At 45.9% G+C, this 24,220-nt stretch overlaps 1 protein-coding gene across 1 annotated transcript; it reads left to right on the forward strand.

Moving 5' to 3' along the window:
- The first annotated feature begins 2,904 nt into the window (after positions 1-2,904).
- Positions 2,905-17,155, forward strand: RPL22 (ribosomal protein L22). The gene is made up of 4 exons (XM_001507363.6): positions 2,905-2,987; positions 8,086-8,190; positions 10,922-11,046; positions 16,957-17,155. Exons 1-4 carry the CDS (start codon positions 2,976-2,978, stop codon positions 17,099-17,101), a joined length of 387 nt encoding a protein of 128 aa, XP_001507413.1. The 5' UTR covers positions 2,905-2,975; the 3' UTR covers positions 17,102-17,155.
- The last annotated feature ends 7,065 nt before the right edge of the window (positions 17,156-24,220 follow it).

Here is a 24,220-nt window from a genome sequence, read left to right on the forward strand (position 1 = left end):
AGCAGAGAAGGGGCAGAGGTAGGATTAGAACCCAGGTCTCCTGACTCCCAAGTCCGGGCCTTTTCCATTAAGCCACGCTGCTATTGGTCAAATTGGTTTTTAATGGTGTGGATGCCAAGGAAGGGTGCTCTGCACATAGTAAGCGCTCAATAAATACTACTGAATGGAAGGGTCCAACCCTGGCTTGGGAACTGGCAGAGGCAGGATCGAGATGGCGTTGGGGGCTTGTGCCCATTTTCCTGCACAGAAAGACTGAGGGTGGCTTAGTGGAAAGAGCCCAGGCTTGGGAGTCAGAGGTCATGGGTTCTAATCCCCGCTCCGCCGCTTGTCAGCTGTGTGACGTTGGGCAAGTCACTTAACTTCTCTGTGCCTCAGTTACCTCATCTGTAAAATGGGGATAAAGACTGTGAGCCCTACGAGGGACAACCTGATTACCTTGTATCTACCCCAGCGCTTAGAACAGTGCATGGCAGAGAGTAAAGGCTTAGAGAAGCAGTGTGGCTCAGTGGAAAGAGCCCGGGTTTAAGAGTCGGAGGTCATGGGTTCTAATTCCAGCTCCTCCACTTGTCAGCTGTGTGACTTTGGGCAAGTCACTTCACTTCTCTGAGCCTCAGCTACCTCATCTGTAAAATGGGGATTAAGACTATGAGCCCCATGTAGGACAACCCGATTACCCTGTATCTACCCCAGCGCTTAGAACAGTGCTTGGCACCTAGTAAGCACTTAACAAATACCAACATTATTATTATTAACAAACAAGTCTGTTTGGCTTTGCTGCCTGTCTCCCCCGATTAGACTGTGAGCCCATTGTTGGGCGGGGACTGTCTCTATCTGTTGCCGAATTGTACCTTCCAAGCGCTTAGGACAGTGCTCTGCCCATAGTAAGCGCTCAATAAATATGATTGAATGAATGAATGAGGGACCTTCCCCATGGTACAGTCAGCGAGAAAAGCTCTGCACATAGTAAGCACTCAATAAATACTATTGAATGAATGAATTAATATTATATGAATACATACTATATAACATATACTAAATATATACAATATATATTTATATAATATAATGATATTATATAATGTCATATATAATAATAAGCAGCATGGCTCAGTGGAAAAAGCCCCAGCTTGGGAATCATGGGTTCGAATCCCAGCTCCGCCACTTGTCAGCTGTGTGACTGTGGGCAAGTCACTTCACTTCTCTGAGCCTCAGTTCCCTCATCTGTAAAATGGGGATTAACTGTGAGCCTCACGTGGGACAACCTGATTACCCTGTATCTACCCCAGCGCTTAGAACGGTGCTCTGCACATAGTAAGCGCTTAACAAATACCAACATTATTATATAATACAAGCATATTATTATATTATATAATATAATCATATTATTATATTATATGTAATATATGATATATTAGAGAAGCAGCGTGGCTCAGTGGAAAGAGCCCGGGCTTGGGAGTCAGAGGTCATGGGTTCAAATCCCAGGTCCGCCACTTGTCAGCTGTGTGACTGTGGGCGAGTCAGTTAACTTCTCTGTGCCTCAGTTACCTCATCTGGAAAACGGGGATTAACTGTGAGCCTCCCGTGGGACAACCTGATGACCCTGTATCACCCCCAGCGTTTAGAACAGTGCTCTGCACATAGTAAGCGCTTAACAAATACCAACATCATTATTATATCATACAATCATACTATTATATATAATATAAAATGTGATATATCATTGAATGATACAATATAATGATATGTATTAAATAATACAATCATATTAATATATTATATAGTACAATCATATTATTAAATTATGTATGATAGGATACATATCAATATATCATATAATGATATTTATTAGATAATATCATTATATGATATTATATAATGATATTCATTAGATAATACAATAATATGATCATATAATATAATTATATCATTATATAATATAATCACATTGTTATATTATATGATATCATATAATCACATTATATGATATAATGATATGCATTATATAATTATAATTAGAGAGGCAGCATGGCTCAGTGGAAAGAGCACGGGTTTGGGAGTCAGAGGTCATGGGTTCTAATCCCGCCTCCACCACCTGTCAGCTGTGTGACTGTGGGAAAGTCACTTCACTTCTCTGGGCCTCAGTTCCCTCCTCTGTAAAATGGGGATGAAGCCTGTGAGCCTCACGTGGGACAACCTGATTCCCCTGTGTCTCCCCCAGCGCTTAGAACAGTGCTCTGCACATAGTAAGCGCTTAACACATACCAACATTATTATTATTATAATAGAATACAGCCATGTTATTATATGATATAATCATATTATCATACAACATATGATATATCATCATATGATATAATGATATTTATTATATATTACAATCATATTATATAATATAACCATATCATCATATAATACAGCATTAGATATTATAACGATATGATATAATGCACAATAAAAACACGTTATATTAGATTATATAATAATGAATAAATGATAATTTATTATTATTACTTCTCTGTGCCTCTGTTCCCTCATCTGTAAAATGGGGATGAAGACTGTGAGCCCCACGTGGGACAACCTGATTCCCCTGTGTCTCCCCCAGCGCTTAGAACAGTGCTCTGCACATAGTAAGCGCTTAACAAATACCAACATCATCATTATTATTATTATTATTACCTCTATTTCCCCCCCCCCCCCCCCCCCCATGGAACACTCCAACAATCTTCCCTCCCCTTCTGTTTCCCCTGGACTAGTCCACCTCTGCTCCCTCCCCGGTGGGAGCTGAGGCCGGCCTTTCCCCGCTCCGCCTCCAGGGGGCGGGGGGCCCGGGCGGCGCTCATCCCCGGCCGGCGGGCGAACGGGCATGCGCGGGGAGCGCCGAGGGGCGTGACGTCAGGGGTGGAGGGGGCGGTGCGCGAGAGCGGCGTTGGCGCCTGCGCAGTGGGCGGCCCTCCCTTTCTGCCTCCTGGGCCGCCATGGCGCCTGTGGTTAGTAGGGCTCCGGCCGAGGCCCGGCCCGGGTCCCGCCGCGAAGCGGCGTCTCCGTCTCCGTCTCGGGGTCCGGGGACGGGGCCGAGGCGCGGGGAGGGGCCCGGGTTGGGCCCGAAGGGGGCGGGCGGGGGGGGGAGGGAAGGGGCCGGTCCTGGGGGGGGGGGGGGAGCACGTTGTGCGGAGGAGGCCGCGGGCCTGCGGCGCGGGCACGGAGGGTCCCAGCAACCGTGAGCTTCTTGCTGTTGTTTAAGCGCTGGCTGGGGACGGAGCGCTGCCCTGACCGCTGGCGGAGAGACGGGGGTCATCGGGGGGCCCCACGCGGGGCTCCCAGCCTCCATCCCCATTTGGCAGAGCAGGGAACTGAGGCCCACACCAGTGAAGGGGTCATAATGGGGGGGGGGATTTGTTAAGCGCTTACTCTGGGCAGAGCCCTGTTGTAAGCGCTGGGGGAGAGACAGGGTCATCGGGTGGTCCCACGTGAGGCTCGCAGGGCTCGCAGGCTCCATCCCCATTTTACAGAGGAGGGAACTGAGGCCCACAGAAGTGAAGTCATAATGGTGGTATTTGTTAAGCGCTTACTCTGGGCAGAGCACTGCTCTGAGCGCTGGGGGAGAGACGGGGTCATCAGGTGGTCCCACGGGGGGCTCCCAGCCTCCATCCCCATTTTACAGAGGAGGGAACTGAGGCCCACAGAAGTGGTCATCATAATGGTGGCATTTGTTAAGCGCTTACTCTGGGCAGAGCACTGCTCTGAGCGCTGGGGGAGAGACGGGGTCATCAGGTGGTCCCACGTGAGGCTCCCAGCCTCCATCCCCATTTTACAGAGGAGGGAACTGAGGCCCACAGAAGTGAAGTGGTCATAATGGTGGTATTTGTTAAGCGCTTACTGTGGGCAGAGCACTGTTCTAAGCGCTGGGGGAGATCCAGGGTCATCAGGTTGCCCCACGGAGGGCTCCCAGTCTCCATCCCCCTTTTACAGAGGAGGGATCTGAGGCCCAGAGAAGTGGTCATAATAATGGTGGCATTTGTTTAGCACATACTGTGTGCAGAGCACAGTTCTAAGCGCTGGGGGAGAACCAGGGTCATCAGATTGTCCCACGTGAGGCTCGCAGTCTTCATCCCCATTTTACAGAGGAGGGAACTGAGGCCCAGGGAAGTGAAGTGGTCATAATGTTGGTATTGGTTAAGCGCTTACTGTGTGCAGAGCACTGTTCTAAGCGCTGGGGGGGATCCAGAGTCATCAGGTTCTCCCACGGGGGACCTCCCAGTCTCCACCCCCATTTTACAGAGGAGGGAACTGAGGCCCGGAGAAGTGAAGTGGTCATAATAATGTTGGTATTTGTTCAGTGCTTACTGTGTGCAGAGCACTGTTCTAAGCGCTGGGGGGGATCCAGTGTCATCAGGTTGTCCCATGTGGGGCTCCCAGTCTTCATCCCCATTTTACAAAGCACTGTTCTGAGCGCTGGGGGGTACAAGGTGATCAGGTTGTCCCACGGGTGGCTTACAGTTTTCATCCCCATTTTACAGAGGAGGGAACTGAGGCCCAGAGAAGTGAAGTGACATGCCCACAGCAGGGGCAGCGGGGTCAGGATGGGCACGGGCAGGCAGCCACCACGGAGAGAGGGCCTGGAGGGGAGGGGGTAGGGTTTGGGGCCAGGCTGGCCCGGGGCGAGTGTGTGTGTGTGTGTGTGTGATCATCATCATCATCATCATAATGTTGGTATTTGTTAAGTGTTAGTATGTGCAAAGCACTGTTTTAAGCTCTGAGGGATACAAGGTGATCGCGTTGTCCCACGTGGGGCTCACAGTCTTCATTCCCATTTTACAGATGAGGGAACTGAGTCCCAGTGAAGTGAAGTGACTTGCCCACAGCAGAGGCAGCAGGGCAAGGGGGCAGCGGGGTCAGGGTGGGCACGGGCAGGCCAGTCTGTGAGCTGTGAGTGTGTGTTTGTGTGATCATCATCATCATAATAATGTTGGTATTTGTTAAATACTTACTATGTGCAAAGCACTATTCTAAGCGCTGGGGCATACAAGGTGATCAGGTTGTCCCACATGGGGCTCACAGTTAATCCCTATTTTACAGATGAGGTAACTGAGGCACAAAGAAGTTAAGTGACTTACCCACAGCAGGGGCAATAGGGCAAGGGGGCAGTGGGGTCAGGGTGTGCACGGGCAGGCCAGTCTGAGCGAGTGTGTGTGTGTGTGCGTGTGCGTGCACGCGCGTATCATCACGATGGCATCTGCTAAGCGCTTAATAATGATGGTATGTGTTAATAATAATAATAATAATGTTGGCATTTGTAAAGCGCTTACTATGTGCCGAGCACTGTTCTAAGCGCTGGAGTAGACACAGGGAAATCAGGTCCTCCCACGTGGGGCTCACAGTCTTCATCCCCATTTTACAGATGAGGTAACTGAGGCACAGAGAAGTTAAGTAACTTGCCCACAGAAGGGGCAGTGGGGTCAGGGTGGGTTTGGGCGGGCAGCCACTACAGAGAGAGGGCCTGAGGGGGAGGGGGTTGGGGCCAGGGCAGATAGTCTGAGCGAGTGTGTGTGTGTCTGATCACCATTGGAATCATCATAATAATGTTGGTATTTGTTAAGCGCTTACTATGTGCAAAGCACTGTTCTAAGCGCTGGGGTAGATACAGGGTCATCAGGCCCCTCGTGAGGCTCCCAGTCTTAATCCCCATTTTACAGAAGAGGTAACTGAGGCATCGAGAAGTGAAGCGACTTGCCCACAGTCACACAGCTGACAAGTGGCAGAGCAGGGATTCAAACCCATGACTTCTGACTCCCAAGCCCGGGCTCTTTCCACTGAGCCACGCTGTTTCTCAACTATGTGCCAACACTTCTGAGCGCCGGGGGAGATGCAAGCCTGACAGATGCCCCACACTTCCCTGTGCCTCCACTACCCTTCTCTAATAAAATGGGGATTAAGACCGTGAGCCCCACGTGGGACAATCTGATCACCTGGTATCTCCCCAGCGCTGAGAATAGTCCTTTGCACATAGTAAGCGCTTAACGAATACCATCATTATTATCATCATTATTATTATTATTATTACAAGGTTATCAGCTCGTCCCACTTGGGGCTCCCAGTCTCAGTTACCTCCTTTGGTATCGGTAACTCCAGCCGATAAGTGATGCTGAGAAGCAGCGTGGCGCAGTGGAAAGAGCCCGGGTTTGGGAGTCAGCGCTCGTGGGTTCGAATCCCGGCTCTGCCACTTGTCAGCTGTGTGACTGTGGGCAAGTCACTTCACTTCTCTGTGCCTCAGTTACCTCATCTGTAAAAGGGGGATTAACTGTGAGCCTCACGTGGGACAACCTGATGACCCTGTATCTACCCCGGCGCTTAGAACAGTGCTCGGCACATAGCGCTTAACAAATACCAATATTATTATTCTCTGGGCCTCAGTTACCTCATCTGTAAAATGGGGATTGAGACTGTGAGCCCCACATGGGACAACCTGATCGCCTTGTAGCCCCCCAGCCCTTAGATAAGTGCTTTGCACATAGAAAGTGCTTAACAAATGCCACCATTATTAAGTGGCGGAGCCGGGATTAAAACCCACGACCACCGACTCCCAAACCTGGACTCTTTCCATTAAGCCTTGCTGCTTCTCTAGGGGTGGGGTGGGGGGAGAATGCGGGGTTTATGAGAACAATAATGATAATGGAGTTTGTTAAGCGCTTCCTGTGCACCGAGCAGTGTTGGTGATGGATGATGGTATTTGCCAAGCGTTTTCTGTGCATAAAGCACTGTTCTAAGCGCTGGGGTAGAAACTAGGTCATCAGGTTGTCCCACGTGGGGCTCACAGCCTTAATCCCCATTTTACAGATGAGGGAGGTGAGGCCCAGAGAAGCAAAGTGGCTTGCCCAGGGTCACACAGCAGACAAGTGGCAGAGCCGGCATTAGTACTCACGTCCTCTGACTCCCAAGCCCGTGCTCTTGCTACTAAGCCACGCTGCTTCGCTCGTATGGTCCCCGCATCTTCAGGGGGGTGTCGGTTCAGGCCCGGCCCTTGGTGGTGGGGTGTCACTGAAGCGCCCCAACCTGCGTGGAGGCTCCTTTCTGAGCGCGGAGACTGCCTGCCCCTCCGCCTCGGGTGCCAGATAGAGGCGGCAGCAGCAAACCCATCCCACCCCCAGGCTCCCCTCCTGGCCTGCTTCCTCTCATCCGACCGGCCCGGTTGTCCCAGGCCCTGACTGGGGCGGCTGGTGGTGTTTCCACCTGCAAATCTGGCCTGCCTGAATGGGGAGGAAGAGAACACCCTGTGTCTTAAAAATCCTACGGGAAAATACATTCCTTTTTATCTCGTCACACCCATTGAAAAAATGAATGGAAGAGCTAAGTACAAAGTCTTGAGGAAAATCAGTCAACTCTTGGCTCAGTGGAAAGAGCTTGGCCTTGGGAGTCAGAGGTCATGGGTTCGACTCCCGGCTCTGCCACCTGTCAGCTGTGTGACTGTGGGCAAGTCACTTAACTTCTTTGTACCTCAGTCACCTCATCTGGAAAATGGGGATTAAGACTGTGAGCCCCACGTGGGACAACCTGATTCTCCTGTGTCTACCCCAGCGCTTAGAACAGTGCTCTGCACATAGTAAGCGCTTAACAAATAGCGTTATTAGGTAACAAAAGGACAGGTTGTGTTGGCTTTAAAAGCTGCCCTGGAGACTTTTGATTGGAGGCTTCACTTGGGAAAAAATAAGTATGTTAAGGGAATGACATAGTTTTATTTTTGGAATAATTAAAGTTAGCAAAACAATGGGAAATTCTGTCCAGAGATTATTTTGAGGGGCCGCACGTGTAAAGGAGAAGGCTGAGGACTGCCTGCAGGCTACTGTTTGTTTTTTGTCTTTGAAAAGGTTGTAGGACTGCCGGTAGTATAGTAGCAGACGCAATTTCACGTAAAACAGTTTTGAGGGCATTAAATTTCCCTTTGAGACTTGCACTGTACTCTCCCAAGCGCTTAGTACAGTGGTCTGCCTACCATAAGCACTCAATAAATATCATTGAATGAGTTGAATGATAGCAGTGATTTGATCAGTTTTTGTTATGCCGCATCTCTGACACTGTGTTTATCTGTAGAAAAAGCTTGCGACGAAGGGTGGCAAAAAAAAGAAGCAAGTTCTTAAATTTACTCTTGATTGTACCCATCCTGTGGAAGATGGAATCATGGATGCTGCCAACTTTGTAAGTGATATCCTTAAAGCCGTGGAGTTGTTACACTGTGACCAGAGTCACCAGGAGGAGCTGCTTAGCCAAAGTCATTGTAATCTCTGAAAATCTTATGTGCTCTCTGAAAATCTTATATGCTTTTGTAGCATTTCAGCATGAAATAATCCCCAGCAGCAAATGGATTTCACAAAGCACTCTAGGATCCAGGCTCTCTGGGCTCAAGTCGCTTCATGGCATAGTCCTCAAACCTAGGTACTGAGGTCATTAATTCTTTGGATCAGTTGAGCAATAAACTGGATCCAGGCTTTGTTTTTATGGTATTGAAGCGCTTACTATGTGCCGGGTACTGTACTAAGCCCTGGGGTAGATACAGGCTAATGGGGTTGGACAAAGTTCACGTTCCACATGGGGCTCACCGAGTTATTCGGTCGTATTTACTGAGCGCTTACCGTGTTCTGACTGTACTGAGCTCTTGGGAGAGTACAATATAACAATAAAGGACATATTCCCGGCCCACAGTGAGTTTACAGGTGAAGTTACTGAGGCACAGAGAATTTCAGTACCTTGGGTCACACAGCAGACAAGTGGCAGAGTTGGGATTAGAGCCCAGGTCGTCCTGACTCCCAGGCCCGTGCTCTTCTGACTGGGCTGTGCTGCGTTTCAAGTGATGTGATAGAGTGATTCAGGCCCCAGAATCTGGTTCAGTGATCCCAAAGTACTAAGTAATATCAGCAGATGAAATCAATCGATGGTAACTCTTGAGTGTTTACTGTATGTGGAGCCTGGTACCGATCTCTTGGGAAAGTACGATGCAGTAGAGCGGGTAGCCTCGATCTGTGCCCACAAGCTCCGCAGTCCACAGGGGATGAAATGTTAGCACCCTGGAGCTGAGGGTGGAAACCTGGAGGCTGCGGCAGCCTGGCAGGGGGTGACACCCAGTCACAGGCTGGGGCGGAGGCGGGCAGGTTGGCCGGGACATCCTGGACTTCAGAGTAGGTTGCCCGTATAGACCTGGGAGTGAAAACATGTTGCGTGTTTTCTTCTGCTTCTGATCACTAAAACTGAGAGAGGTAGAGTGTGCTAGACTAGGCTATTCCATCCTTGTGGGGATTCAGAAGTCGAATAGCTGTGTGTGGTTTTTGGTTGTAAATGCGATCTGAGCCACTGGCATTACCATCCCCATCGACCAATGGTTGCCTATTGCCTTCCCAGGACACGCCATCTCAGTTTCATGTTTTAAGGAACACATACTCTGAAAGAGCAGAATGCTCCAAGCAGTGGGATCAGCATCTGAGTTGAGAGGAAGGTTATACTGCAAAACCACTTTGTTGCCGGGCCTAGGAATGAAAGCGGTTGTGGGCTCCATGCATGCCCTCAGGTACTCCTGCATAGCCAAGAAGAGCCGTTGCCCTGTAGAGATAGCTGCAGCAGCGCCAACCGGCATCGGTACTGTTCGTGCAGCGGCAAAGGACCCAGAGGGTGTCCACGTGTTTGGAAGGGAGCATACTCTCCTTTGTTTCAGACGGCGGTGTACACATGAACGTCAAAAAATTTCGCCTATAAGCTAAAAGATCTTGACACGCACTACAGTACATCCAGCCCAGCCACTGCTAACTTAGTAATTACTATGGTATGGGGAAGCTGCCCGTTGCTGTGAGAAACAGGTTTTGGTCGGTTTGGGGAGCCACCAGGAAAGCAGATGACACAGATAGTTCCTGGAAATTCTGCTAGACGGCCAAGAGGCTCTTCAACAGGGTCCAGAACCATCTATACTGGGTGAAGACAATAGGAGCTGAGTGCCAGAGTGCTTGTGAGATCCCCAGAGACCCTGGCTAGGGGCCCGAGTGAGCCAGAGGGCACACTGGGGATTAAGGCTTCTGGTGTACGAGAAAACTGCGTCTGTGATTTGCTTGGGGTATCTCCCCCATCAAGTCTTGCGGTTCCTTGAAACACTGGGCTTATTAGGTGATATCAGGCACATCTTATTGAGCTCCATTTTGACAGCTAACACCAGTATTGGTGGTGTGGGGGCTTCAGCTGCTTGTGGTTTTGGTCAAGAAGTTACTGCTAAAACTCGACATTGACTCATGTTCAAAGTAGGTCAGTAAGCAAGCTACCCTACCGTAGGAATCTTAACAACTGGGACTGTGGTGGGAATTTAGAATAGCCCAGTCCTCTCATCCCATTTCCTACGCTTGGGTGGTTCCAGGCAGATCACCTGTAGTCCAGGCTTCTGGCTGATGTTTTTCAACAAAATCCAGGACTAAATCAGGGCAAATGGGGAGCCTACTTGTAAATCAGTTTATTCTAACACTGCTTTCCTCACAGTAGGTCACCTTGGGTTAGACCTTATTGTAGTTACTCTGGAACTCTTCCCCAAAGAACTGAAACGTCAGGGGAAGCTTCTGGAGAAGGAGTGTGGCCTAGTAAATAGAACACAGTCCTGGGAGTCAAAAGGACCTGAGTTCTAATGCTGGGTCTCCCATTTGTCTGCTGTGTGACCGTGGGCAAGTTCTCTGGCCCTCAGTTACTTCATCTGTGAAATGGTGACAAAGACTGTGCTCCCCATTGGGGACACAGACTGTCCAACCTGATTAGCTTGTGCCTGGAACATAGTAAGCCCTAGTGAATACCATATATAAAACAGGCTTTGATTGTATCTTGAACATGCTTTTCTTGCCTAAAAACTTTGAGTACAAAGAAAGTGATGGAAATATCACCATTTCATTGTTTTATCTTTTACCAGGAACAGTTCTTGCAGGAAAGAATCAAAGTGAATGGGAAAGCTGGAAACCTTGGAGGAGGCGTCGTGACCATCGAGAGAAGCAAGAGTAAAATCACCGTAACCTCAGAGGTTCCCTTTTCTAAAAGGTAAGGTTTCATGTGCTTTTCTCGCATTGAGTGCTTAGTTGTTTTTCCTCCAAGATGACTGGGTCATTCAAAGGCTTGGGCATGTGAACCCAATTGGCGTCTCACCTAGCCCTATTTGGGAGAAGCTGGAATCGGCAGCCTAGTCTTTTCTGTTAACATGAGTGGAATTTCTCATTGGAAAGGATGCCCAAATGGCAAGTTAACATTCTCTGGAAGTGTCAGTGGAAGCTAAATGTTTTTTTGTGTGATCTGTAATGAGTTTCAGGCTAAAGAAGCTATTAGCTCTAAAAAATTTATTTCTGTTCCTTAAAGTAACATAAACTTCTTTTAAGATCCTAATGAATAGAGTTGGTCTGCAAGGACCTGGTGGAAACCGGAAAAAAAGATGTACAAATTGACTTCAGTTCTAGTGCCCGGAGAAGCAACGTGGCCTGGAAGGAGCTCGGTTCTGGATTCTAATTTGGCTCCCCCACTTTCCTGTGTGACCATGGACAAGCCTCTTGACTTTATTCATACCTCAGTTTCCTCATCTGTAAAATGGGGATTCAGTACCCATTCTCCCTCCCCCTTAGACTGTGACCATCCAGTTTATATATTGAATCCTGTCTTTCCTGTGACTGTTGACAAAAACACTATCCTCCTTGTTTCGCAAGCTCATAACCGTGGCATTATCCTCAACTCATTTCCCTCATTCAACCCACATATTTAGTATGTCACCAAATCCTGTTGGTTCTATCTTCACAATGTCTCTAAAAATCCACCCTTTCCTCTCCATCCAAACTGCTACTATGCTGATCCAAGCATTTATCCTATCTCACTTTGATTACTGCATCCGCCTCTCCACTGATGACTCCGCCTCCTGTCTTTTCCCACGCCAGTTCTTGCTTCACTCTGCTTTCTGGATTATTTTTCATTTTATCATTTTGATATCTTCCCCCCGCCCCCCCAGTGCATCTGCAAATACACATCTATTATTTCCTCCGTCCCTAAATATTATTTTGGCATTTAAATGTTACTAAGTGTCAAGCACTGTTTTAAGCGCTTAGGTATTTACAAGCTAATCAGGTTGGAAACAGTCCTTATCCCCACATGGGGTTCCCAGTCTAAGTAGGAGGGAGAACAGGCATTGAATCCCATTTTTAGATGAGGTAATTGAGGTCCTGAGGAGTGATTTTTTTTCCCCAAGGTCACACAGCAGTCAATGTCTGTCTTCCCTTGTAGATTGTATGTTCTTGGTGGACAAAGATTGTATCTATCAACTCTGTTATATTGTAGTTTCCCAAGGGCTTAGTACAGTGGGCTGTACAGATTAAGCATCTTAGTTGATTGATTTTTCTAGAAACCCCACTCTCGATCCCCACACCACTTAGTGTATGCCAGTAATTTGTTTTAATGTCTTCCCCTATAGACGGAGCTTTTGGGGCAGGAAGTACATCTATCGACTCTGTTTAGTACTCTCCCAAGAACTTAGACCGGTGCTCTGTATACAGTGAGCCCTCAGTAAAGACATGGACCGATGGTGTTTATTTTTTAGTTCAGTGTTTGGCACATAGTAAGCCCTAGGCAAGGACCACAATTAATAGAAGTACCCAAATTTCAGACTGTAGCAATTTGGGGATGCACTTTGATGGGAACATTGTCTCGGTAGATCACTGGGGGGCCATTTTAGGAGCAAGAAGGACCTCAATGCACTAAACTGCACTTTAATGGTTTGAAGTAGTTGATAACCCTCCCAAAGTGCCTGAGTGAGTGAAGTGGGATCAGTATTTGTATGCTGTTAGTATCTTAGGACATTAGTTTCCAATAGAAGAATGTTGACCCCTTGGGCCATTTTTTGAAAATGGTACTTGTTAACTGATTGAGCCTGGGATTGTACTAAGCGTTATAGTGGCTACAGTATATGCAGGTTATAATGATAACAATGGTTCTTGTTTCGTGCTTAGTACAGTGCTCTATCCACAGATCAGACCCTGTCTCTGTCCCACACAGGGCTCACAGTCGAAGTAGAGGGGAGAATGGGTATCGATCCCTCATTTTACAGATGATGAAATTGAGGCCCAGGGAAGTGACTTTCCCAATGGCACGCAGCAGACAGGTGGCAGAAATGGAGTTAGAACTCAGGTCCTCTGATTCCCTTACTGCTAGGCCACAAAGCTCCCATGTTTGAGCTGTAGCTTTCTTGCTAATGAGCTGTGAGCTTTAGAGGGTTCAAAACCCGTAGGTTTGTTTTCAGGTATATCAGTCTTAACGATTGCCTTTCAGGCAAACTGATTTAATGCCATTAAGAATTCGGGATCTGCATTACTGTATTGGGCATCTTGAGAGATGTAAGATGTGAGGGGAATTAGAAACCCATGGTTGGCAGGTCACTTAACCCACCCCCTGCCTCCAGGCAGTCTTCTCCTATATCATTTAGGAGAGATAGGATTTCCAGAAAGAGTTTTCCCAACCTGTCTGCCCTCAGTAGATATAAGATATCTGGCCATCCTGCCTCTTACAACTCTAAATGTACTCTTGGCTAATTAGCTTTCTCCCCTAACCATCTCATCTGTTAAGTGGGGATTACATCCTAGAGAAGCAGCGTGGCTCAGTGGAAAGAGTACGGGCTTGGGAGTCAGAGGTCATGGGTTCGAATCCCAGCTCAGCCACTTGTCAGCTGTGTGACTGTGGGCAAGTCACTTCTCTGTGCCTCAGTTACCTCATCTGTAAAATGGGATTAACTGTGAGCCTCATGTGGAACATCTTGATTACCCTGTATCTACCTCAGCGCTCAGAACAGTGCTCTGCACATAGTAAGCGCTTAACAAATACCAATGTTATTATTACTCCCTTTTACACAGAGTCTGAGCCCCGTGCGGGACAAGGACTGTGTCCAGTCTGATAACCTTGTTTCTGCCCCAGCTCTTGAAAATCGTGCTTGAGGAGCAGAATGGCCTAGTGGGTAGAGCACGGTCCTGGGAGTAAGGAGGACCTGGGTTCTAATCCTGAATCTACTGCTTGTCGGCTGTGTGACTCTGGGAGAATTAGTTAACTTCTCTGTGCTTTAGTTCATCTGTAAAATGGAGATTAAGACTGAGCCACCTGTGGGACAGGGACTGAGTCCAACCTGATTAGCTTGTATCTACTCCAGTGCTTAGCACAGTGCCAGGAACGCAGTACTTAATACCATAAAAACTAAAAAAAAAACCAACCCACAGATGGTAAGTGCTTAACAAATACCATAAAAAAATCTTTGTGAATTCTCCCTCTTAAATTTGGTGCACCCAGTACACTTCTGCCATAATGCGTGTTTTCTATATGCGTTTTGGCTAGAATGCGTTGTTTCCATTAAGGTGAATCTCTTGTGGCTAAGTGCCAGGTTATTGGAAAAAAAATTGCTTCCATGCATTTGTGCATGCACGCATGTTGGAAGAGGTGAATACTGCAGTGCAAGTTTTTCTTAACATGAGGCTTCGCAGAAATGCAGCCCTTGTGTGACTGGAAATTTGGGTGCTGTATTAGAACATGGGGACATTATATAGTTTTGCCCTAAAGGTTTGTTTTTTCATGGTGAAGTGCTGATAGGTGAATTTGCTTCACATTTAAAAGTTGAAGTTGGATGGGCTCACACACCGGGAGAAGATCTGTGTTTGGCTTGTTTGAAAAAATCGTTTTTATTCCCTGTAAATGTTCGGATCGAGCCCGACCTGGTTTTTCTTCTCTCTTCTCCTCTCCCCACCCTACAACCTGTGTCTGGTATCGCAGTGACCCAGTGGGGCTCCATCTTGGTGAAACTGATCTGTAGCAAGGAGTAAAACTCACCTACCCTACTTAAAACTCACCTCCTCCAAGAGGCCTTCCCAGACTGAGCTCCTCTTCTCCCTCTACTCCCTCTACTGCCCCCCTTCACCTCTCCGCAGCTAAACCCTCTTTTCCCCCTTTCCCTCTGCTCCTCCCCTTCTCCCTTCCCATCCCCTCAGCACTGTACTCGTCCACTCAACTGTATATATTTCCATTACCCTATTTATTTTGTTAATGAAATGTACATCGCCTCGATTCTATTTAGTTGCCATTGTTTTTACGAGATGTTCTTCCCCTTGACTCTGTTTATCGCCATCGTTCTCGTCTGTCCGTCTCCCCCGATTAAACCGTAAGCCCGTCAAACGGCAGGGACCGTCTCTATCTGTTGCCGACTTGTTCATTCCAAGCGCTTAGTCCAGTGCTCTGCACATAGTAAGCGCTCAATAAATACTATTGAATGAATGAATGAGTCAAAAGGGAATTGGAAGTCCCGTTCCCACGTGGCAGCATATCAAAACTGCCGCTGGCCATTTATATATTCCTCCAGGGGTGTCTGTGGTCTTTGCAATTAGGCATAGAAAGCCAGTTACTGTTTTGGAAGGAACGTTGAATCCAATAACACAAGCAAAGAAGTTCTCCCAGAATGAGCCTGACTGACTCACTTGGCTTATAATCACACTTGAAAAGCAGTGATTGGACTGAGGCAGCAATTACGCAAATTGATTGAGAATCCACATACTTTTACCCCAGAGAGCTGTAGTTAGCATCTCAGCAGGGGGGACATGTACAGTTGCACTACTTTTCCGAAGTGGACATCCAGCACCAGGGAGTGAGGTCTGTCGGTAGGGCCGCTATCGAAGGCAACGTTAATCTCCGTAACCGCCTAGTAGGGACGTAGAGCATCAGTAATACTGTGTGAGCAGCTCTTTGGGCTTCACAAGAGCCAGGTGCTATTTATGAGTATACAGAGTTTTCTGTGGGTACGTACCTGTCAGAGCACTCAACATAGTAATAATTATTATGGTAAGCAGCATGGCGGCGTGGATAGAGCACAGGCCTGGGAGTCAGAAGATCAGTAATAATAATAATGTTGGTATTTGTTAAGCGCTTACTATGTGCACAGCACTGTTCTAAGCGCCGGGGTAGACACAGGGGAATCAGGTCGTCCCACGTGGGGCTCACAGTCTTAATCCCCATTTTACAGATGAGGGAACTGAGGCACAGAGAAGCGAAGTGACTTGCCCACAGTCACACAGCTGACAAGTGGCAGAGCCGGGATTCAAGCTCATGACCTCTGACTCCAAAGACCGTGCTCTTTCCACTGAGCCATGCTGCTTCTCAAGGTCAAGCGTTCTAATTCCAGCTCCGCCACAGATCTGCTGTGAGACCTTGGGCGAACCACTTCACTTATCTCTGCCCCTCTTAGGTCATCTGTAAAATGGGGATTGAGACTGGGACCCAGGTGGGACAGGGATTGTGTCCAACCTGATTTGCCTCTATCCACCCCAGCACTTAGTACGGTGCCTGGCATATAATAAGCGCTTAAGTAGCACAGTTGTTATTATTTTTAAAGTGCTTAATATGTGCCAAGCATTGTTCTAAGTTGCTGGGGTCGATACTGCTTAATCAGGTTGGACATAGGCCCTCTCCCATGTGGGCTTCACAGTTGTAATCCCCTCTTACAGATGAGGGAGCTGAGGCCCAGAGGAGATAAGTGACATGCCCGAGTTCACACAGCAGACATGTGGCAGAGCCAGGATTTGAGCCCACATCTTTCTGAAGCTGTGCTATCTAAGCAGTCTGTTTAGTAGTCATTACTTTTTATGGATAACTAATTTCTCTGCAGGTGATATTTTCATTGGCATTCTGACTGCTCGTGGTCAGAATTTAAGCCTAAAGTGTTGGTTATCACGGACTAGCTGGTGTCAAGAGCTTTAAGGAGATTTTGGGTAAATTTTAATCTCACATTTTTGCCAAGGTATTAAAACCCGAGGGGTAACGGGATGTTGAAGAATGAAGAAAATGCCCTCTTTTTTGGTGCAATTTCATCAGTGGTGTTTTTTTTTGAGTGCTTACTGTGTGCAGAGCACTGTACAATGCAACATTTGGTAAAGAGTCTTCTCTCTGCAGGTATCTGAAATATCTCACCAAGAAGTACCTGAAAAAGAACAATTTACGTGATTGGCTACGTGTTGTTGCAAACAGCAAGGAAAGTTATGAATTACGTTACTTCCAGATTAACCAAGATGAAGAAGAGGAGGAGGATGAGGATTAAATACTCTTGGGTCTGGAAACATTTTGTATATCCTGAATAAAAAATGGGAAAAAACTGGTGGTTACTCTTTTCTGGCTACGGTGTGGAATACACAGGATGAGGAAGGGATTTTTCTCTGGGTTTCTCTTTTTCTGCCACTGTGTGGATGTTCCAGTTATTCCCAATTTATCGTTTCTATAATTTTGAAGTCACTTGAAATGATCTGATGCCGAAGTGATATTATATACCTGGGGACAGTCTTCTATTTCGAAAGATGGAGACATGAGCTCTTCATAAGAACATAAAATGTCATGCTGGGTCAGATGGGTGGATCATCCACCTCAGTCGTCTTATTGCGGCACTGACCGAATATTAACCTGCCATTGTGTGGCGCTTAGCAAGGTCTAACAGGCTCTTTCTAAAGGCTCAATTGAAGAATATGAATTTGAGGAAAGATAAGGGGACTTCCGGGCGGGGGTGGGGGTGGAGGGGCCTTCGTATGGAGTGGAATGAGCCATATGAGCAGAAGTGCTTACCAGCTCTCTGAGGTCTGTGTTTCCTTCTTTCTGAATAGAAATTAGACCTGGGATACTTGTTAGCTATCTGGCCACCCAAAGAGGTGGATTCAGAATTTTGAATGTACTGCTTGTCCTTTAACGGAGCGGAATTCGGGGAGTGCCTTAAACTGAACTGTTAAGTGTAAATCAACTGTTGTGTGGAAATTAATGAGCAGATAGACACTGCATGGGAAAATCCTGCAGTTTACCTTGTATGTTTGCATAATTGCCTCCACCACTTAGTTCACCCAATCGGTGGTATTTTGAGTGCTTACTGTGTGCAGAGCACTGAACTAAGCACCCTTCCCAGTTCTAGAGGTGGAAATCAAAAGATTTTTGTAAGCCCCAATAGCGCCTTTTTTTTTTAAGGTATTAAGCGCTTACTGTGTGCCAGGCACTGTACTAAGCGCTGGGCTCTTTTTTTCCTCTTTCCTCATTTTCCTTCGTTTTTCCTCTTGTTCCTCTTGTTATTATTAGACTTAATTTCCAATGCAATAGCCCTTTCCCTCCTGGGTTGCAGAAATTATGCAAAAATATGGGGCATCTATAGGAGTCAATAGGATATTGTGCAGCTGCAGGCAGTGGCAACCAGTAGGGGATCTCAAGATAAGCCCAGAAGGATTCTTCCTGGCTGCATGGGGAAGCCAAATGATCATTCCTCTGTGTACATGTACGTGTACATGCACAGTTGTACGGGGGGGATAGTATATGGAAGTGAAGGAAATAGGAAGTCAGAATACTGGGCAAGGGAAGATTATCAGGGACCCATGGTTTTGGCATATTAACTGAAGGACTAGGTTATGTGGCAGCCCAGTATGGGCTACTTTAGACGGGACAAAACTAGAAGTAAATTCTTGCATTAATATCTGAGGAATAGAACAGGATCTTCTGAGCTTGGGATTTTCTGTTGCTGTAGACATCGGCTCCAGTAATGGAAGTAGTATTGGAAGTCTGATGATCTAGTCCATAGGGACAGAATAACCAAGAGCTTGGGATGACTTTGAAATGCTCCCTGGTGCCTTATGAATTCTTTTTTAAATCTAAGAAGAATATTGTAATGTTTCTTGTCCTTTCTGTTGTTTCCTTCCCTCTTTGCAACTAGGGATGTTTGCATGTGAAAATGGGGTGTTTACTGTGCGCAGGCCTGTGATTTCTCTGCTGGCCTGCTGCTCAGCAGCATAGCTGGAGGCAGAGAACGGAAATGATTGCAAGTTAGGAGGAAGATGGAGTGCTCATGCTAAAGGTCTCTGTCTTTAGCTCTGCCTTCTGTGAGGTGGTGATAATCAAGTTGAGATTAGGACTAGTTCCACCCTGACAAGAGGGATACACAACCTTCCCTTTCCACTCAAATGCTCTTTAAAGCAGAGCTGTTGCCACCCCTTTCTCCATCTGAAATAAAAGGATTTTCCAAATGCAGCATGTCATTTGCTGGACTTTGGAGGAGCATTACCTACTTTGCCGTGATTATTAAATTTCATTTCTTTTTGTCTCAATATGACAGTTCAACGGTTCTATTAATAGTGACATCTCGGTATGTTCATGCTTGAAGCTGGCTCTTCAGAAGGATATAGTTTGTGAAACTTAATTATGTGTTAAAAATTGGTTAACAAGACATTTTTCCTAAAGGAAACATCCCATGTTTTTTAAACTTGTAATGAAAGCAGACTTCACTGAAATTTTTTTTAGATGCTTTTTTGAACTTGTAACTGGGATGATGGATTACATTTTATATTAAAGTGGCTGAAATTCAGTGGTTACTCTTCTTGTGCAAGTACTGTTGTTTTAGGAGCTTTACCTTTTAACTAATCAATCAATTATATTTGAGTGCTTACGGTGTGCAAAGCACTGTACTAAGCACTTACGAAAGTAACATACAACAGAGTTGTTAGACACATTCCCTGCCCACAATGAGCTAGCATTATAGACCTAGACCTGGAAGCTATTCTGAAAATGCTTTTTTTGGAAAGGAGGAAGAACTTGTAATAATATTTACTGCTCATCCCCTGGGTGCAGTGCACTGTACTAAGGATTTGGGGAAAATACAGTAGAAAGAGATGTAATCCCTGCCAACCGGGACCTTATACTCTGTAATAATATAATACATATTATACATATAATATATAATATATAGTATATATAATACATTCTATATATGCACTAGTGTTGAGGATGGGTAAAAATAAATGCATAATGCTACAGATGGCCCTCTTGGACTAGAAAAGGCAGTTCTAAAGTGTTCATCAACTTCCAATCGATAGTATTTATTGACTGCCATTTGTGTGAAGGGCACTATTAAATTCATAAAGGATAATAGAGTTGGAAAATAGGAGGAGCCCTGCCCTAGAGGAGCTTATAACCTAGTGTGGGAGGTAGATGCAAAATGATTTCCAGGTAGAAGTTATCCCAAATAATGGTGGTATTTGGGCCTTATAAAAGCCCTGGGGTAGATGAAAGATAAGCACATATCACAAGAACAAGTACTTAATGTTCATTTTCCAGATGAGATTACAGCAGCACAGAAAAGTAAAGGAGCTTTCAAGGAAACACTGGGTAAATTCAGTTTAGGTGTGCTTATTTCTCTTCAGTCAATTTCAACACGTGTTGGCTGACTACATCTTTACTAGGCTAAAAAAATAATGAACCTCCCTATTTTCCTCTTGAATTTTGCTTTTCTCTGCTTCTTCCCCAGTAATGTGGAGCAATAGATATGTATGGACTTTAGATTTGATAAGTCTAGTAAATTTTAGAAGTTGTCCATTGCTTTGCTCCTTGATGAACGTGGGATTACTTTCACTCAGGAGCCTGGAGAGCAACTACTCAAATAAATAGAATGGCAGTTGAATTTGAATCTGCTCCCAGGCTTCTGAAGTGAACTAGGGCAGAGTAAATAGAAACAAGGATTTGAATCACTGTAATTCCCAAAAGTGCTAAACGTAAGGTTTTGAACCAATTGTATCTGGAGATGAGTGCTCACGTAGTTGGCTTGGTTGGAAATGATTATGCAGAAAAAACTGTCAGAGCTTGAAAAGCTGTTCTCTCCAAGCTGTGATTTAAAAATGAAATTAAAAGTTGGGGCTAGAACCTTGTCCTTAACCATCTTTAAGTCTAGGTATCTCTCAGACACTGTAAATCACGAGCTCTATGATGTGGAATCAAGCGAGGACATGGCTGGATTAATGAATCATTTTAAAATATCTTTGGTTTATTTACACTCCAAAATGGGGAAACCTTTTGGGTGTCCCCTTATTTGCCACCTTATTTGCCTTGAACCTTGAGGCACTTTAGACAATAGAAGGAACAGGAAGCAAATTTTGCATCACTGGCAAGCTTAGGTAAAATATAATGGTGTTTTCAGCACCCTGTCTGTGAGAAATTTAACAACCAAAGTCAAAATTAGGCCCAAGTCCCTTGGCTTTAGCTTGTTGTCTTAGATTTCTCTTTGGCTCTCATTCTGCAACAGGAGATCCTGTGGCAAAAGGAGCCCTCCATTCCTTGTACTTTCCATAAATGTTTTTAAATGTGACTAGAGCATTATTGTGGTTTTCTCCCCATTCTTGGCATGCATCCTCATGTGACTTGACATCCTGCAATAGGCAGGATGGTCACGATCTTGGGGTCTCTGTCCTGCCATCTCAAAGGCCTGTGGGGGATCCCATTGGGATCCAAATTTTTTGCAGGAGTTGCAGCAGGGGACCTCTCAGCTGTGGTGGTGTGACGGGGAGGAGGAAGATTGGAAATGAGTTTACCCAGTCTCCTCCTATTCTCCTCCTCCACCTTCTCCTCCTCCTCCTGTAATAGTAGCAACAGGAGCTGACCTGAACTGAACTGGTCCCGTCCATAGGCGTTTCTGGCAGAGACGGTGCTGGCAGCAGCGGTGGCCAGTGCCCTCTTCAGCATCACGGTGAGTTCCACTTTTTTCCCCTCTCTTAAACACCCCTATCTGTCTCTCTCCTAGGCAGCCTAAAGTGACCAGATTTCATTCATTCATTCAATCGGATTTATTGAGCGCTTGTGAGCAGAGCACCGTACTAAGCGCTTGGAAAGTTCAATTTGGCAACAGAGACAATCCCTACCCAACAACGGGCTCACAGTCTAGAAGAGGGGAGAAAGACAACAAAACAAGTAGACTTGCAGCATCAAAATAAATAGAATTATAGACGTATACCCATTAATAAAATAGAATAATCAATATGTACATATATACACAAGTGGGGTGGGGAGGAGAATAGAGCAGAGGGAGAGAGTAGAGGCGATGGGGAGGGGAGGAGGAGCAGAGGAAAAGGGAGCTCAGTCTGGGAAGGCCTCTTGCATGAGATGTATTTTCTCATCACAGCTGTTGAAAAGAAGGAAGAGCCTTTAGACTTAGATTTTACTTTTTGACATGGGCAGTGGGGTTAGGGGAGATTGTAACATGAACATTACATTGCCAGTCCAATTAAGAAAGCTTAAAGGGAAGAACATGATACTGGGAGTCAGAAGACTGGGTTCTAGTCCCAGCTCTGCTTAATGACCCATAGAATATGGGCCTGGGGGGTTTAGAAAGACCTGGGTTCTAATCCTGACTCTAGAACTTGTCTGCTGGTGACCTTGAGCAAGTTACTTAACTTCTCTGTGCCTTAGTGACCTCATCTGAAAATGAGGACTGGGGCTGGGGAACCCTATATAGGACATGGAGTTTGTCCAACCTGATTATCTTGTATCTTCCCCAGCGCTTAGTACAGTGCCTGGCACAAATTTAGCATGTAACAAATACCACAATTACTATTATCATTATTAACCTTTCTGCTTCAGTTTCCTCCTTTCCTTAGATTGTGAGCTCCATGTGGGACAGAAACTGTCTGATGTGATTCTCTTATCCACCCAGTACTTAGCACATAATAAATACCTTTTTATTATTATTGTAATTATGCTAAATATAGTAGTTATACATTCCATTATTATTGTTATTGTTGTTTTGATAGGTGTGATATTAAAGTTACATACCTGCCAGCCCTCTGTCCTGGCTAGAGAACTGAAGTCTCGCACAAGGTTTGGCAGCCCAGGAATTTATTTCAAATATGAAGATCATTAACCGTTGGAGCATTAGAATCATTTTCCTTCCTTGGTGCCCTTGTAGAAGAAACTGCCTATATAGTGCCGGATGATGGGCAGTTGCAAGTACCATGATCAGGAAATCCATGGTAATGGGCTCTCTCTAAATAGTCCTGACTGATGCAGTCCCTCTTGGGTCCTGGATTGAGTTGTATTCTTACCCGATGGGTGGCAGCTGGTGCTGAACTCCTCCATTTTATTGGTGGTGTTTGTTGTACTTACTAGTCCCCTATAGACTGTAGTCTTGTTGTTGGCAGGGACTGGGTCCATTTATTGTTGTATTGTGCTCTCCCAAGTGCTCAGTTCAGTGCTCTGCACACTGTAAGCGCTCAATAAATACGATTGAATGAATGAACTAAATGGTCCCTTTAAAAAATGAAGGCAATGGAATTTTCGGTTAGAATCAACATGTCTCTCAACTCAAGCAATCGTATTGAGCACTTACCATGTGCAGTGCATGTACTAACTGCTTTGGAGAGTACAATATAACAAAATTAGCAGACATGGTCCCCGCCCACAAGGACCTTACGGTCTAGAGGGATACCAGTCTTTGCTCTGATGTAATGTCCCTATTTGTCCTATCACAGTTGTGATTTGGCAAGGAATAGGATGAAGTGGATTAGGAGTAATTAGTATTGGAGGCTTAATTTGTAACAAAATAAGGCCACTGAACAAGCTTTTCTTGCTTGAATGACATCTTTATGGACTCAACCTAGGTCTACTAATTGTTGGCACCCTTAATATCCCTGCTTAACGATGAGGGAGCTGAGGGCTTGCCTTTGATTAAGGTACTCTCATTTGATTAGAGATCTTTGACCTTTGGAACTGGGTTTTGGAAGGAGGGAGTGGAGAGCCTCCTGGGAATTTGCCTCTACAAAAATCTGTGCTAGAAGATGCTCATGGAGTCGGTCATTTAGGGTCAGGATGTGTGAATTTATGAGGTGGAAATGGAACTGGGCTAGGGGATGGGAATGTTCATTTGTGGCACTTAAAAAAATAAATTGTGGTTTTTAAGCGCTTACTATTTGCCAAATGCTGTTCTAAGTGCTGGGGTTGATACAAGATCATCAGGTCCCACATGGGACTCACAGTCTAAGTATGAGGAATAACAGGAATTGAGTCCCCATTTTGCAGATGAGGGAACTGAGGCACAGAGAAGTGAAGCAACTCGCTCTAGGTCACACAGCATGCAAGTGGGAGAGCCGGGGGTAGGACCCAGGTCCTCTGACTTCCAGGCCTCTGCCCTTTCCATTATGCCACACTCCTTGGGACAGGACATGTCTGAGTACTGAAGGATAGGCAGGGCTCAGACTCTAATGAAATCTCTGTGGGGAAAGAAAATTGGAAACCCCTGCCAGAGCTGTGAAGCTTTCTGGGTTGGCTGGGAATTCAGGAAAGAGAACAAGATAAGATGTGCCTGCTACAATAAATAACCAAAGACATTTTACTTGTTTCCTATCAGCATTTAGTTAGGTGTTCACTCAGCTCCTTC

The sequence above is a fragment of the Ornithorhynchus anatinus genome, chromosome 5 (genome assembly GCF_004115215.2).
Source record: "Ornithorhynchus anatinus isolate Pmale09 chromosome 5, mOrnAna1.pri.v4, whole genome shotgun sequence".
Lineage (NCBI taxonomy): Eukaryota > Metazoa > Chordata > Mammalia > Monotremata > Ornithorhynchidae > Ornithorhynchus > Ornithorhynchus anatinus.

Excerpts from the sequence above, each read along its gene's own strand:
- RPL22 (XM_001507363.6), top strand. Across the intron at positions 8,191-10,921 it reads TCATGGATGCTGCCAACTTT|GAACAGTTCTTGCAGGAAAG; the intron begins GTAAGTGATATC and ends ATCTTTTACCAG. Across the intron at positions 11,047-16,956 it reads GAGGTTCCCTTTTCTAAAAG|GTATCTGAAATATCTCACCA; the intron begins GTAAGGTTTCAT and ends TTCTCTCTGCAG.